This window comes from Colius striatus, chromosome 5 (assembly GCF_028858725.1).
Source record: "Colius striatus isolate bColStr4 chromosome 5, bColStr4.1.hap1, whole genome shotgun sequence".
NCBI classification, from domain to species: Eukaryota; Metazoa; Chordata; class Aves; order Coliiformes; family Coliidae; genus Colius; species Colius striatus.
Window position 1 is genome coordinate 52182696 of NC_084763.1, and position 14788 is coordinate 52197483.

General features: G+C 42.7%; 1 protein-coding gene across 1 annotated transcript in view; it reads left to right on the forward strand.

Annotated features, from left to right (window-relative positions):
* Positions 1-7107: 7107 nt before the first annotated feature.
* The window catches only part of PIP4K2A (phosphatidylinositol-5-phosphate 4-kinase type 2 alpha), a 125051-nt gene continuing 117370 nt past the window's right edge, over positions 7108-14788 (forward strand). Inside the window, exon 1 of the mRNA XM_061996397.1 lies at positions 7108-7420. Within this exon, the coding sequence (XP_061852381.1) occupies positions 7280-7420 (141 nt within the window). The 5' untranslated portion in view covers positions 7108-7279. The remainder of the gene's footprint in view (positions 7421-14788) is intronic.

Below are 14788 nucleotides of genomic sequence, written 5' to 3' on the forward strand. Positions count from 1 at the left end.
GTTTAATCAACAATATGAAGCAGAACTGGTGACTGGTTGTACAAGTGGCATCCCTCAAGGGTTCACAGTGAGGATAATACTATTTACTATTTTCATTCCTGTCCTGGGATGGAAAGAGCAATCAACAAGTTTGTAGGCAATAAAAACATTGGAGGGAGCCACTTTTATGCTGAGAAGACAGGAATGGATAGATTGGAGAATAACAAGAGCAAATGTGATCAGGGATCTTGCATCTGGGACAAAATAAATGGGTTGCGTTAGCAAAAATGTAGCCACTGGTCTGAGGAATGTGTTTATTCATCTCTATTCTGCACTTAGGAGGCTCTACCTGGAGTGCTGTGTCTAGCCTGGGGGTACCCTGGACAAGAAAGGCATTGACATGCTGGAGTGAGCCCACTGGAGTGCCAGCAGGATGGTTATGGGGCTGCGTGGCACACTATGTGAGAACAGGCTGAGAGAGCTGGGTTTGTTCAGCAGGGAGAAATAAAAGCAAAGGAAGGCCTTATTGCTGCCTCCAAATACCTAATGAGAGAGGAGCATAGAGAAGACAGAACCAGACTCTTCTCAGAAGTGCTCGGAACAAGCAGCAACAGGCAGAAGTCAGAGCATAGAGAATTCCTATTACATACATGGAAAAATGTTTCCCCTGTGCAGGTGGCCAATACTGAAATCAGGGAATCCTAGAATATTTTGCGTTGGAAGAGACCTTTAAAGGTCATCTAGTCCAATCCTCCTGCAATAAGCAGGGTCATCTTCAACTAGATCAGGTTGCTCAGAGCCCAGTCTAACCTGACCTTGAATGTTTCCAGAGACGAGCCATCTACCACCTCTCTGGGCAACCTGTGCCAGTGTTTCACCAGCCTCAGTGTAAAAAAATAAATAAATGCTCCTTATATCTAGCCTGAATCTACTCTCTCTTTTAAAAAACCCAAACCATTACTCTTTGTCTTATTGCTACAGGCCCTGCTAAAAAGTTCTTTAAGTCCTAAAAGGCTGCAATAAGGTCTCCCTGGAGCCTTCTCTTCTCCAGGCTGAACAACCCCAAAAAGGGGAAGGTTGCAGGATTTCCTTCTTTCCTTCCAAACTGAAGGGGATGAAGTGTGGAGCAAACTGATGTGTGGTGAAATGCTGAGCATGTGAATTCTCTTAAAACAAAACCCCCGGTAACAGTGGCAACCACCTAAATTAGAACATGTGGGAACAACTGTCATTCTCTAGCAGCTCTTCAGTTATTGTAGTTCCTGTCATTAACCACAGTAAGCAAGAAACACTAAAACAGCACACGCTAAGGAAGCTGTAGTTCTAGGTTACAAATTGAAAGGGCTGCTGAAGTGCTATAGCAGGAAAGAAAATTCTTCTGACATTTTACAAATAACAACAACAGCCAGAGGAAAATGGAACTTACAGTATTTTCTGCAAAATAAGATAAGCTCTGCACCAAGCATTTTTAATTGAAGGATGTGAAATTAAAGAAATTAAATACTACATTATTAAAACGAATGAAAATACATGTTATTAAAATATGTGTTCATATATATTTTGAAGGTTATTAAAACTACATATAGGAAGCTTAAAATCTTTCAATAAGAAAAAGAACATACTTTGAAAAAAGGTCAGGTTTTAGATAGGCACAAGTGCAATTAGTAGATTACTCAAAGTGGCATTTATTACCTCATGTTGAGCAAAATACCTTTCATGATGAAGGATAAACAAGATGTCTACACAGAGTGTCCTTATTAGGCTTACATGTATTTGACACCATTCACAAGATATTACAATCTTAATAGTGAAATCTATTAATTTTGATCTACTTACTGGGGAGAAAGAAGGCTTCTAGATTGTTTTGTATACTATCTTCCAATTCATCAACTGAAGCAATAGTGTACAGGAACATTTCTGTGATTTCCTAGCTAACTACACCTGATAAAACAGTTGGGATCAACATAGAGACTTTAGAAAATCCTAGATACTCTAGAAAGCTGCACAGAACAACTCTTGAGTTTGAATTGGAGTCACTACAAACCTAGAAAGGGTTAAAAGCCTTCGGTAAAGAAGGAGGAAGAGGTTAGCCCTTAAAGACTATATAAGCTGCAAAACCTGGCAGTTGTGGCTTGTTAAACTGCTGGGAGGTGGAACTGACAGCTGTGCCGTCAAGGTGGGGAAGTCATAAAGAGAAGCAGAGAGGCCCAGAGGGAGCAGAATAGTTGGGCTTTAGTGTTTCTTTACCTGGGCAGAGTTGACTTTGTGTGAACTAAAATGGACACTGCTACTGCTGGATGCTGATTGCAGTGAGACTTTTAGTTGGCTGGTTTTGGGGGAGTTGAACGAGTTGAAAAGCAGCTGTCCTGGCTTCCGCTGCTTTTAGGATTGTGACTAAAGAAGCTACATCTGGCTGTGCTGATTTCCCAAGCCTAGATTGGAGTGGGCTGTCTATTTTTTTTTTTTTTTACCTTTAAAAAAGAACAAAGAAAGAAAGAAAGAAAAAAACCCCATCACTTAGGTTAGATGCCTGATATCTAATTGGGGCTGACAGACTCTTTGCAGACCTTTGGTTAGGTACTATGCTTCCTGTTGAGGAACAAAAGGAAATTGATAGTGCTTAAAACGAAATGTCAGAATCCTTTCTGCTGAAGAGATTGTTACATTGATCTTTGAAAATTCATTTTAATAATTTTGATTTTCTATTTTAAATGTTGATCCACAAGCTGTTTGTCTGTTTGGAGTCTTCTCTGTAATAATGTGAAAATCTGTGAATCCTCTAGCTCTGGATGGTACATCTGAAAACTGGCAGGTGATGCTTTCTGCCTGTAAACATATGTAGCCAGTAATCGTTCCCTCACACAGATTGTGTTTGTTCTTCTGAATAAAGAACAATTGAAGAGTCTGCATTTTAAACAGTTTATGGCTACTGGGTTCCTATTTCTCCTTTTCTGATTTACAAATGAAGGAAAGGCTTTGTCTTCAAATATTTGGTCTAGTCTTCATGTATTCCCAATGAAATGGTTAATAATTTCATGTCCTTGTAGGTTTCATGCTCTTGTAGAAGATTAACTCACTCCAGATATTATTTATCCTCATCATGTCTTTAAGATGTGTTCTAAAAAAGTGGCAGTATTTTAGAGCTACAGGCTAGATTTAAAGTAACCCAGCTCAGCTTGAAGTGACATGTGCCCAGACCAATTTATAGAGTAATGGAACAATTTATGAGTCTGCCTTAGCTGAAATTAGTTTCTATGGCAGTTGGCCCAGGGAAACTCTATGGGCCTTCTGTTCTTTGCAGCTGCAGAAAATAATTGTAAAGGGAAATATTACCTTCCAGTAGCTAGGCAAAGCCTCACTTACAAACTACATGATATCTTTTTCCTTAAAATTAGAGACCCTAACTCACCAGCAGAATTGCTCTTGAAACAAAAAATAAGTGATTCACACACTTTTTTCCATACTGGCATAAAGTAAGAAATTAGAAAGTGTAATGTTTAAACAACAATGCTAAACAGAACTTCATGGCAAGCATCAAAAAGAGACAACAGAGTTTAGAAGTGTGCTTGCTAGTCATGGTTAATCCCAGGCTTTTCTTAAAATTAAAGGTGGAGAACTCACACCTTTGTTCTCTTTTAACTGCTGATGAAGACACTGGAGGACAGGCATTCATTAGCACAGTCTTGCTAGGTCATTCTTTCTTCTCTCTTTCCTGTCTAATATCTTGCACCAGAAGTGGGACAAAGCAGAAATTTTAGTATCAACAACATCAAAAATCTGAAGCAGACAGGACAAGCCAAAATGAATAGTTTTCTCCAAGACTATCTTGCAACTTGTTACCAGCCCAGAGGATCTTCCTTTTGGTCTCCAGTGAAGTGTCCAAATACATTATGTTCTAGTAACATAATATAAGCTTTATATTCACTTATCAACGCCCACCCCCCCCCACCCCCCCTCCCCCACTTGTAGTGTTTGAATCTTTGAACTCAAGTAAGAAGTGCCTGTCAGGATTTGAAATGCACAGTAACTCAGAGAATTAATCTCCTCTTCCATTTCCCTAAGTGCTTTTACCATCACTGCAACCTATAGATCCTGAGCAGATTTCCAAGAGCCAGTCAAGGACCCACTGCAACCTCAGAAGAGGTTGTACCTGTAGTAAGTTAGCTCTTTGGTCTCTAGTCAGTGCCTGGACCATTATCATTAAGTTGGTCTGCTCACAGGTTTTGCCTGCAATGCAGCATGACTGCAGTTGTGGAGATACACTGCCCAAGCAATGGCTCTCCACAGGCATTAGAGACAATACTATACTACATTTAGTCTTAGCTCTGAACGTTTTTAATGCTGTCCCAGAAAGCCCTTCACCTCCCAATACTGCATGTGCACCATGAATGCTGGATGTAATGTGTCATGCTATGAAAAACTGATTGTGGACTGAAACACAACTTTCATGTTATGCCAGGCTATATGAATAAAAACCTCCCTCACACATGTACAAAACTTTCTGTAAGGTGTAAAGGAACAAAGAGAAGACCTGGACTATGAACTCACCCTCTGAAGAGAGCCTGTGTCCAAGGCTCAGCCTCCAGGAAGAACTAGAGCTGCAGTTCCTATCAGAGTCAAGGGAAGGACAGCTGCTGCTGTGGCTGGAACGGGGATACAGAGGCGCTTCAGAGAAAAAGTGAGGTGCAGAAAGAACTTGGAAGGGGAAATGTTTTAGTGTTGGCACTAGCGGGGTGTCCTGGTCTAAGGCTCACTCATGATTAGGGCTGAGAACAAGAGAAAGCCAAGAGAAGGGCTAGAGCTGCAGTTGAAGGAAGCTGGAAGAGAACTGTGAAACTGAAGAGTGGGCTGCAAAGAGAAATTGGCTTCCAGAACTTTTTGCAGTGGGCACTGTCTGAGAGCTGTGTCTGAGGATCAGACTCTAGTTGGGCTTAAAAGTCAGGGTTAGGCTTGAGAGAGAGAGCCAAGAGCTTCAGCTGCAGTGGGACTGGGACGGAATGGATAACTGGAAGTGTAGGCTGCAAGGAGAATTTGGTTGCCAGAAGTTTTTTTGTTTGGTCTGGTGACTTTATTTGATTTACTTGAATTCCACTGTAAAGGTTATGGTCAACGTATTTTGTTCTTCTGATAAAACAACCTTCCTTGGTAAGAATTCATACTTGCAGTGAAGAGCTCTTTAGAACTTAGGCCAAGATGACAATAAAGTCTCCTGATAAAAAGAGCTTTGCCTTCCCTATAACAAACCTACCAAAATATTTGTTGTTGATTATACATTAATAAACCAAATGCTTTGCTATATGGATGTACTCTGGAAAGGAGATGAAATACTAACATATGACAGATGTCAGTCACGTTGATGTGTGCAGCATTGTAGGATGTTCAAATGTTATATGTTCTAAGCATAATGTAAGGAATAAAATGGGTACCAAACTCTCCAGAAAGTCTGATTTCAAATCTGCATTTAGGCAGCTAAGTGACCTGCTTTTGTTCAAAGTTGCTGACTCTTCAGCCTCTTCCACTGACTGCAGTAAAAGTATAAAGGATATTTTTTTGTTCTTCTTTAATCTATGTTCAAGAACAAAAATTACAATTTAGTCTCTCTGTGAGTAATTTCTTCCTCTAAAAAAAATCACAGAAAATGAAATATAGCATCTCTGTTCTTTCCTACTCTCCATAAGATGCAGAAAAAGGATCATATAGTAAGTCCCAGTAACTATTTCTATGCAGGAGGGAGATTAAACACTACTGGTTTGAATTCCAGCATAATAGATAACTTTGCTATTGATGTCACAATGGCAAAAGAGACATGGAGAGGATAAGATACTCAAACAACTGTGTTTGGTGTAACAAGTTTTTATATTTATGAGCATCTGTGTACATCTGTTTCAGGGTCTGAACTCACTTAGTTGCCCTGAACAGCCTCACCTGGGAGCACTGTCTGCCCAAGACCTCCATTTAAGCTCAGAAGGGTACAGTTTAGGTCTTTGCTTGAGCTATGTTGTAGGTATAACTGTATCCAGCACTGTATTCTGGCTATACCTTGGGCCTCCCTGCAATCCTGTTTCTGGCCCTGTCTCCTAGATACACCCTGTGCCTTCCTGTATGGTTTATCACCTCAGCCTCTCTGGGACTGGTGATGTGTGCTGTGACAGCACACGGCCCAGCCCACCATGCATGGACCCTGTGGGGCTGAGCCCCATTGCTGAGGGTGCTGCTTGGGCTGGCATGACCTGTGGCGTGACCTGATCTGTGCATCTTCATGGAACAGCCCAGCTCTTGCTTCTCCCTAAGGATCTGCTCAGCTTTCTGAACGATCAGGCGATGAACAAGGCAAGATCTACTGAAAATAAACAGGAGATGCATGCTCTGTGTTATCTGTGTGTATTGTCCCTGAGCAGTGACTGTAGTTGTCATCAAGGTTCCTTGTTACACAGCAAAGCGTATGTTGTGTGTAGTGTCTCTGAGTTGGGCAGACGTGCTTTTGCAGAACATCAGCTATCACTGACCACATCTTCTGTGGCCACAGAGGCAGTTAGGAAACTTTTTGTTTTGTTTTGCTGCGGTTAGGAGCAGAGGAGTGTCGTTTACAAGGCTGCAATACTTCCACAGGAGGCTGAGCTATTTGCTGTATGGTATCCGAAACGAATGGCTCTGCTCCCACATTCGAGCTGGGTCAGGAGCAGCCTACAAAGTCCAACCTCAGAGAGTCCTTTTCGCTCCTAGAGGACGAAAAATAACTGTGTACGATTAGTTAGACAAAGACGGTGAGTTTTCTTTCCCAGAGGACCTGGAGATGCGTGTGATGGTGGGAAGCGGGGTGGTGGCCAAGGTATGAGAACCACCTTCAGCTACGTTGTGTCTCCAAGGGCTCCCATCCCCTCAGTGAGGGGTATCGGCCACCTTCCCATCCCACCCTCGCACCCTCCGCCGCTCCGCGGGCCGGCCTGAGGGCGCTGCTTCCCCGCAGCGGCCGCGCAGGCGCGAGCCCGGGGGAAAGGCATGCGCAGTGGGGCGGCAGGAACCGAAACTCGGCCGGCGTTCCCGCGCCGGGTGCGGGGGCGGGGCGGGGCGCGGCGGCGCGGTGCGTGGCGGGCGGCGGCTCCCCCGGGGGAGGGGGGGGCGGGGCCGCGCCGCGCGAGCGGGGCCATTTCAGCGCGCGGCACCGGCGGGCAGGCCGGGATGCGCACGGCATCCCGCGGCTGCCAGCCCGCTGTCGGCTGCTCGCCCGTGGCGTTGCCGCGTTGATTCGCCCCTTCGCTCCTCTCCTGCCCTCCCGCCGCTCACCGCCGCCGGCAGCGCCATGGCGGCCCCCAGCAGCATCGTGCCCGTCATGGCGAGTAAAACCAAGACCAAGAAAAAGCACTTCGTGGCGCAAAAAGTGAAGTTGTTCCGGGCTAGCGACCCGCTGCTCAGCGTCCTCATGTGGGGGGTCAACCACTCGGTAAGCGCCGCGCCTGACCCAGCCGACTGCCTCACCGGAGCATCGCCCCCCGCCCGTCGGGAGGGGCTGCGGGGAGTAGAGGGGCGATACGGGGGGGCACAGGCGGGACCGGGGAGGCACGCGTCGCCGATTGTCGCTCTCCGCTGCGGCGGGGAAGAGGCGGGCTTGAAGCCCGTTACCGAGCGCGGTGAGCACGGGCGAGGGTCGCCGGGGGAGGCTGCAGTGTCTTGGCACGGCGGTGCGCGCTGGCTGCCCGCGGGGCGCGGAGCTGCCGCCGTGCCGCGGCGGGCCGGGTTGCCCGCGGTAGCCCGTGTCCTACCGATCCACGGGTCCGCGCGGTGCACGGCGAGCGGGTGGTGTCTGTGGAGGGCTGGTGCTGCGAGCGGAGTTGAGCCTCTCGGGTCCTGCCACCACCCGCCAGCGGGCGTTGCATAAATGTACTGCGGTGAAAAAAAAACCCCGAGCAGCTACTGGCGTTTAACTGGCCAAGTTTTTACCATTATCCGTGCAGTTTGCTTAAGCAAGTGTCCTTTGACGGGTTTGTGCGCTCTGGGGAGGGGGGATGGGCCGGATTTTGGTGTGGTAAAGCAGCAGAATTGCAACATTTGCGGAGTGCTATATCACCCTGCGGCTGACGCGCTGCTCTGCCTTCAAAAGAATCCTTATAGCGAGTGCAGTAATGTTGAACGGATGCTGTTAAGCGTTAAAACTAGGAGCCTGGTAAAGATGTCACATGGTTTGGGCATTATGAGGCTCAAGTCGCAGCTTTACATCTTTAAATAGCTACCATGGCAGGTTAAAAGTGTGGAGCTCAAAGATTGCCAAAAATCGGGTATCAGGCTGGTTAAGCCAAAACTTCTCTTGATGATGTAAAGTCTGTATGTCTTAAATGCTGGGTTTATGTGGATTACTTCTTATTGCTACGTAAGAGCCTGTAGGAATAACTGTCAATGTGTAATTTGAGATCAGATTGCAAATTTTGTAACGGCTTCATGAGACAGGCAAAGCAGTCTGCAGTATTAACTTGATATTCCTTTTGTTTCCAATGCACCTAAATCCTGTGAGGCTTCTCCTTTGTGTGCATTTGGGTAATTTTTGCCCAAAGCCTGGAGGCTGAATGTCATCACTGTTAGGTCTGTGTTAAACAGCATAGTGCCTGAAGTGATGATCTGGGGGAAATGCTTTAACTGTATGTACCAGCATGGTATGGATGACATAGTGCAGTAGCAAGGCTAAGCAGTCTGCTTAAGATAGCCCTGTGAGTATATAGGAAACGGTGACAAAGGATTTCAAGTTTTCTGGAGATTGGCTGTAAGCAGTGGTATCCTATGGCCTGAACTGATAAGAAATTAGATATTTATCTACAAAGCAAAAAGATCTCCAATTGTGGAAGTACAGTATGTGCTGTTTCCCAGAACTGGGCTTAAATACATGAGTTTCATTTGCACCTTCTTTAGTGGATAGTGTTATTCATAGAAAACTTCCCAACAGACCCCTTTAAAGAAAGCACGCTGGTAATTATAGGGTGAGAGCCTTCTAGTGAATGGCTGTGTGCTAGCCCTCCGTGGTCTCCTTGGGGAGAAAAAGGGAGATCTCTGAGGAGAGCAGAGGTCTTCCTGTTGCAACAGCTCATCACTAGATGTGTTCATACTGGAAATACCACTGCTTTGAGAGGAAGGATCTCTTCAGTACAAATAATAACAAAGTTTATCTCTTCTTAGCTACAAAGGGAGCATTGAAGTGTTGCAGACTCTTCTGTTAGTTCCTTACCCTGTCAGTTTGTAATCCTTGATGTGGCACTGTCCAGCAAATAAAAATGGATTCAGTGTGGTTGGATTCTGTTGTCAGATAAGAATTTATTATGGAATAAACAGAGATTACGTGTGTGACTTCATGAAGAACAGAAAATAAAGATCCATAAATCTCTTAGGAAAAAATCCCTCAGAAATCCATAAACAATGGTTAGATTAGAAAATGAACATAGAAATATAGAATTGTTTCAGCTGGAAGAGACCTTTAAGGTCATCAAGTCCAGCCTTTGTCCCAGCCCAATCAACCACTAGACCATTTCCTTAAGTGCAACATCCAACTGTCTATTAAACATCTCCGGGGCGGTGACTCCAGCACCTCCCTGGGCAGCCCATTCCAATGCCTGACAAGCCTTTCAGGAAAGAATTTCTTCCTCATATTGAGGCTGAGCCTCCCCTGGTGCAACATAGATCATAGTTCATGATTAGAGTAATTAAATTTAGAACATAGTAGCTATCTGAAATCCTATTTAAGACTTCTTCCAGTGTGGTGGAGATCAATTAATGAGATGATAGCAGTCTCTTCATCTTATCATCTTACTCTCAAGATGGTTACCATGTATTGAAATGGTGAAGCTGAGATACAGTTCCCATGTTTATGACAGGATGTGGCACATACTGGAAGGAAACACTTGGTAAAGATAAAAAGGGGAAAAGCAGATTTTTCTACAGGCTTTCTAACTTTTTGATCTTGGGGCCAAAATACTGCTGTACTTGGCGGTTATGTTTTGGAGGATTTTCAAATTTTAAATTGAATGTGTGGAAAAGCTCCATTTAAGGAAGGTTTTAAGAACTGTTCTCTTAACTCTCCTGTCCTAGGAAAAGGGAGATCTTGAGCATTGGTGTCACAAAATAGAGGTGTGAATTGTTAATGGGAGTGGAAAAAAATCTGCAGGGAGATGTCTTATCCGAGGTTCTTAATTACGCCTAAGAAACTTAAGCAAACTGCTTTGGTGGTCTCAGTTATTGTTTAGATAAAAGTAGAGAAATAGCTGATGCAAAGACCTCTGTAATGCAGTCAAATTCAGTTAGAAGGGCATGTGAGGGGAAAATGTGTAAACATTTACCCAAATATCTTAAAGCAAGAAAATAAATGCTCATGTTCAGAGCTGTAAATTAACTTCTTGGAATGCTGAAGTATACTCTTGAATGAAACTTTCTGCTGAATGAAAGGGAAAGCAACTGTGTCCCATTTCATAGATAAGATTATAATACTGATGACTTGTAGCAGCGAAGACTAAGTGCTTGGATCTTGCAGGCATCTGCATCATTAAGTGTTGATCTTATCTTGGTCTTTTACCCTGTGTCAAAGATAGTCTGTCTGTGCTACTGAAAAGAATACTTAAACTCAGTGTTTAGTATGACTTAGAGCTATATTTTTAACTAGTTAACTGAATTGTAGTAGTATTTAATTTACAACTGATACGATAAAAAGCATCCTTAAAAACCTCCATGTTGTCACTGCTGCTGAATTTCCAATAACTGGGAAGAAGAGGGAGGGAAGGTGGCATGTAACACTTTGCCTAACACTTCTGGAAGTAATTCTTCTTCTTTCCTTGTTTTCTGTGCCAGGGATTTTGTGTTTTCTCTAGCCTATGATGGTTGTCCCAAGCACAATGATGGTGAATTTACTCTTCTGTTGATTGCTGCCTTCTGTTAAAAGCTTGTTAGGAGAGCTGGCAATTTGTAAGGAGCTAGGCTTAGGTCTTTTAAGACATCACCCTAAAGATAGAAGAAAATTAACAGTAGTGGGAGGTTTTTTTGTAACTAATTTTGAGGTAACATGTGGCCTGCTGGGGACCTCACCTACTCAACCATTAAACATATTTAGGAGAAGATAATGAATGACTAATGCAGTTATTGAGCATACTATATAAGGTTAAAAAAACCCAACCCAAACAACAAATAAAACAACAAACCACTACTGAAAACAACGAATCTCCCCCCAGCTCCTGGAATCTGTAATCGCCATCTGTTTCTTGGATGATTACAAGCTGATCTAAAAATTTAGCAGTGCTTGACTTTTCAATGGCACTTGCTGTCTAATAAGCAAGTAGAACTGTAAGAATGTGGATCAAATTATGGGTTTATTCCTCTCTGCATATTGCAGAGTACATAAAAAAAACCCCATACTTGCCGTGAGTGAAGAATTCAACAGATAATAAAATCCATAACCTCCTTCATCTGCTCACATGAGGCATTGAGAGCCTGATGCTGCTGTTGCACTCTCTGCTGTAATCTGGTTTGATCTTTTTAAGAGAAGTGGAACAACACCAAGACAGAATAATAAAAGGATCAGGGGCTGTGGGACTTCACTATCTGCCAATAGAAGTGAGAAGGAAAAAGTGTGACCATAAATGCCTCTTCTCCCTCATACATCCTAGGATATGGTCACGCTAGGAAAGCTTTTCTCTCTTGACAGAAAGCTATAAAATTCTGTATTCTTGTCTGTTTTCAATTTCATGTGGGGTTTTTTTGTTTATTTTCTTAAAAAGAAACTCACTTATTCTTGCCTGTCCTTACATTTCAATGTGGCACTGGCAAGGCTGTTAGGTCAAAGTGTACCCTCTCAGGTTGAGGCATAAATTCAGTTTCTTAGTACTGACTTACCTAGCCTCTCTGCCAAGAAGTTCCTATCCTGAAACACTGCATGTTTAGGAAGATGACACTGAAAAGAGCTTACTGGGTAGATAGTTAGGAAGATGAAGCCTAAAATACTTAAAAGCTAAGTTGTGCCCTCTGGAATGTAAGCTATTGACTTGTGTTTATGATCAGTTTCCTTTTAAAGAGAAGGGGGAAAAAAACCTCAGCAAAACAAACCTATAGTACTTACTGCTAGCAATATATCTTCATAAGTTATGGCAGCTGATAAGTTCTGGGTCCATATTTTTAATATACTTTTAAGTGATAAGATTAGTGATACCCTGAGGATATAGAACTGGAATGTTGACTCATGACATTGGCTGTCAGCACAATGAGTTGCTTGAAAACTATCAATTGAGACAGGGTGGACTGCTGATCAGTTGTGTTGTCATGTGTTGCTAGTATTTGTAATTAATGCAGAACATCACTACTGCACTTGTACTCTTAGTGGCTTTTCAAAATGACCAAGGCAATGTAAAACTAAACGTATTGATCTTGGAGTTAACTTGACTTCTAACAGTAAGCTTGGGGAAAAACCAAACCATATTAATTCTTTAATGGAAGTTGTGGTGTGGACTACATGGGAGAAGGCTCTTTCTAAGAAGCAGGAAGAAACAGCATATTAAAAAGCATTGATTACAGCAGAGCAGATAATAAAGCAATTAAAACTATTTTAAAATAGTCAGCTGGGCACTCAGCCCAGATGTTTGTATATAGAAGGAAGTAGAACAGGAAGAGCTATTTATTGAAACTTGGTTCTTTTTTCTGTGTCAGGCTCTGTGTATTGCAGAAATTGATACTGCTTTTGCAATGGAGTGGATGGATTAGGAAAAATACAAATTGTAAATATTTATTATGGTTAGGTTAAAGGTGGTAAACATTCCTGCATAAAATGCCAATGGGAGTGATATTTCATGTCCTTCTCTGAGCTATTGAAATGACTATGTACAATAGCTTCTATTAGCAATGAGATGGGAAGAGCTATGAAAAGAATGCTGACAACAGTTTCCAAGCTTTCTGTAGCTTCTTCCATTCTACAAGATAAGGTACTGCAAAGGCTAGGGATTTCTTTTGCCTATGAGTTTTTGAAACTGAATTTGATTAACCACAGCGAGGAGGGCTGGAACAGCTTCAGTAAAGCAAATGGGCGGCACAAAATTTGTTTTGCTGACTCAACTTAGTCATCTTGTTTGAGTATCCTGCACCAGATGCCTTAAAGAGTCTCTAGGGGATTATTTTCAAATTCTTTGCTTATTAAAGCAGACACTTGCATTATGCCCCTTGGCCAGAATCTGGTAGATGTTTGTTTTCCTCCTGTAGTTTCAGGGTGATGAACTTTAATGTAACTGACTTGCACCATTGTGCAGTTCCTGCTGCACACTGCTGTTTTAAGCTCTTCCTTGAAGATATCTTATGCTGTAGGGTTCCATAGTCTAGCTGTACATTCTGTAACTTCAGAGTAAGGTGAAACTACCTGTTATTTACAGATCTTTAGTGTAATCTTGCCAGAGCTGAGCACTCAGAGCTGTAGTCATGTTGGCTTACAGATACCTTGATTTGTTGAAACAGTAGTCATATAACTGTGAGGTTTTAAAGGCTTGAAAGAACTACATCTTCTCTTCACCTTTTTCTTCTGACTTTTAAGTGATTGATTGCTGATGTGGGTAACGAACTGCAGTAGGAGTTCATTATCTTATGGTTACTTCCAAGGCCTCTTTCTATGGTTTTCCACTTTTTATACTTGAAGCTTACTATTTAGATGTCTAACAAGTTTTGATTTATCTTCTTTGTTTTCACTGTTGTTAAAGCACTTATTTGCACTTAGCAAATTAACTGAAGCAGTTTAAGAAATACTTGCTTTGTCATTACCATCCCATGGCCAACCTTGTTAGTTTTCATGGTCTGCATCCCAGTACGTGGTGAAATGGGCTAGCTTGAATTGTTGAGATGGTAACTTCTTGCATGTGGTTTGCTATGTGAACATCTGTCTTATGATCTTCTGGTAGAGCCTGGGCTGTTCTATAATAAGTTAATTAGTTTTGTGTTGAGAGATTGCTTAATAAGGGTGTTGTGAAAATCTGTTTGAAGTAGCTGAATGCTGTAGTGATGGATGTCACAAACTGAAAAGAAAACATTAGCTTTATCTTCAAAGAGTGGGGTTGAGTAGTTTGCAGTAGGAATGGTTAATGGCCATACACCTTTTAGAGTACTTATTTTTCATCAGACTTGGTGAACAACTGCCTTGTGTACTGAGGCAAGGTAATTAGTCTAATCCAGCCCTTTTGTGTGCATTGTAAGTTCCCAAGGCAACCTTAATATTCTTAACACAGCTGTGAGTATATGCACGATCCCTTTAGATTGTAAGGCAAAACTGAAAAATCACATTCCCTTATGTGGCATTATTAGAAAGCCTGTGGAGCTCTTTGGTGAGGCTGAGACTTACAGAACCACCTTGCAGCTGCTTGAGTTAAGTGGTTTAGTCTTTCACTTTTCCTAGTCTCCCTCTTGATATCTCAGTCATGTGCTGTCTCATCTTTTGTAACTCTGCTGTTTCCTGTGTTTGCGTTTGATCAATCAAATCTGCCATTCCAGTCTTCCTGGTTAACAAGTTCATCTGTATCTGTTTTCCTTATCAGTAATTACCCAGTTCCAAAGTAGTAATCAAAAATAACACATTCTCAGGAGTTTTTAGATGGGACTATAATTCTCTGAAGTTCAGTATCCGGCCATGCCAACAGCTGTGCTGACACAAAGAATGTGTAGTTGGTGTAAAAGCAGAAAGAAGATGGGATGAATTAACTTGTGAGGAAGTGCCAGTTTAAAATAGCACAAGGTTAGTCAAACCCACAGCCTTTGTAATGCTGAAGCCAGCTAAAGCTGGGGCTGCTGGACTTGTTTCTGCTGCCTTTCTGGCCCT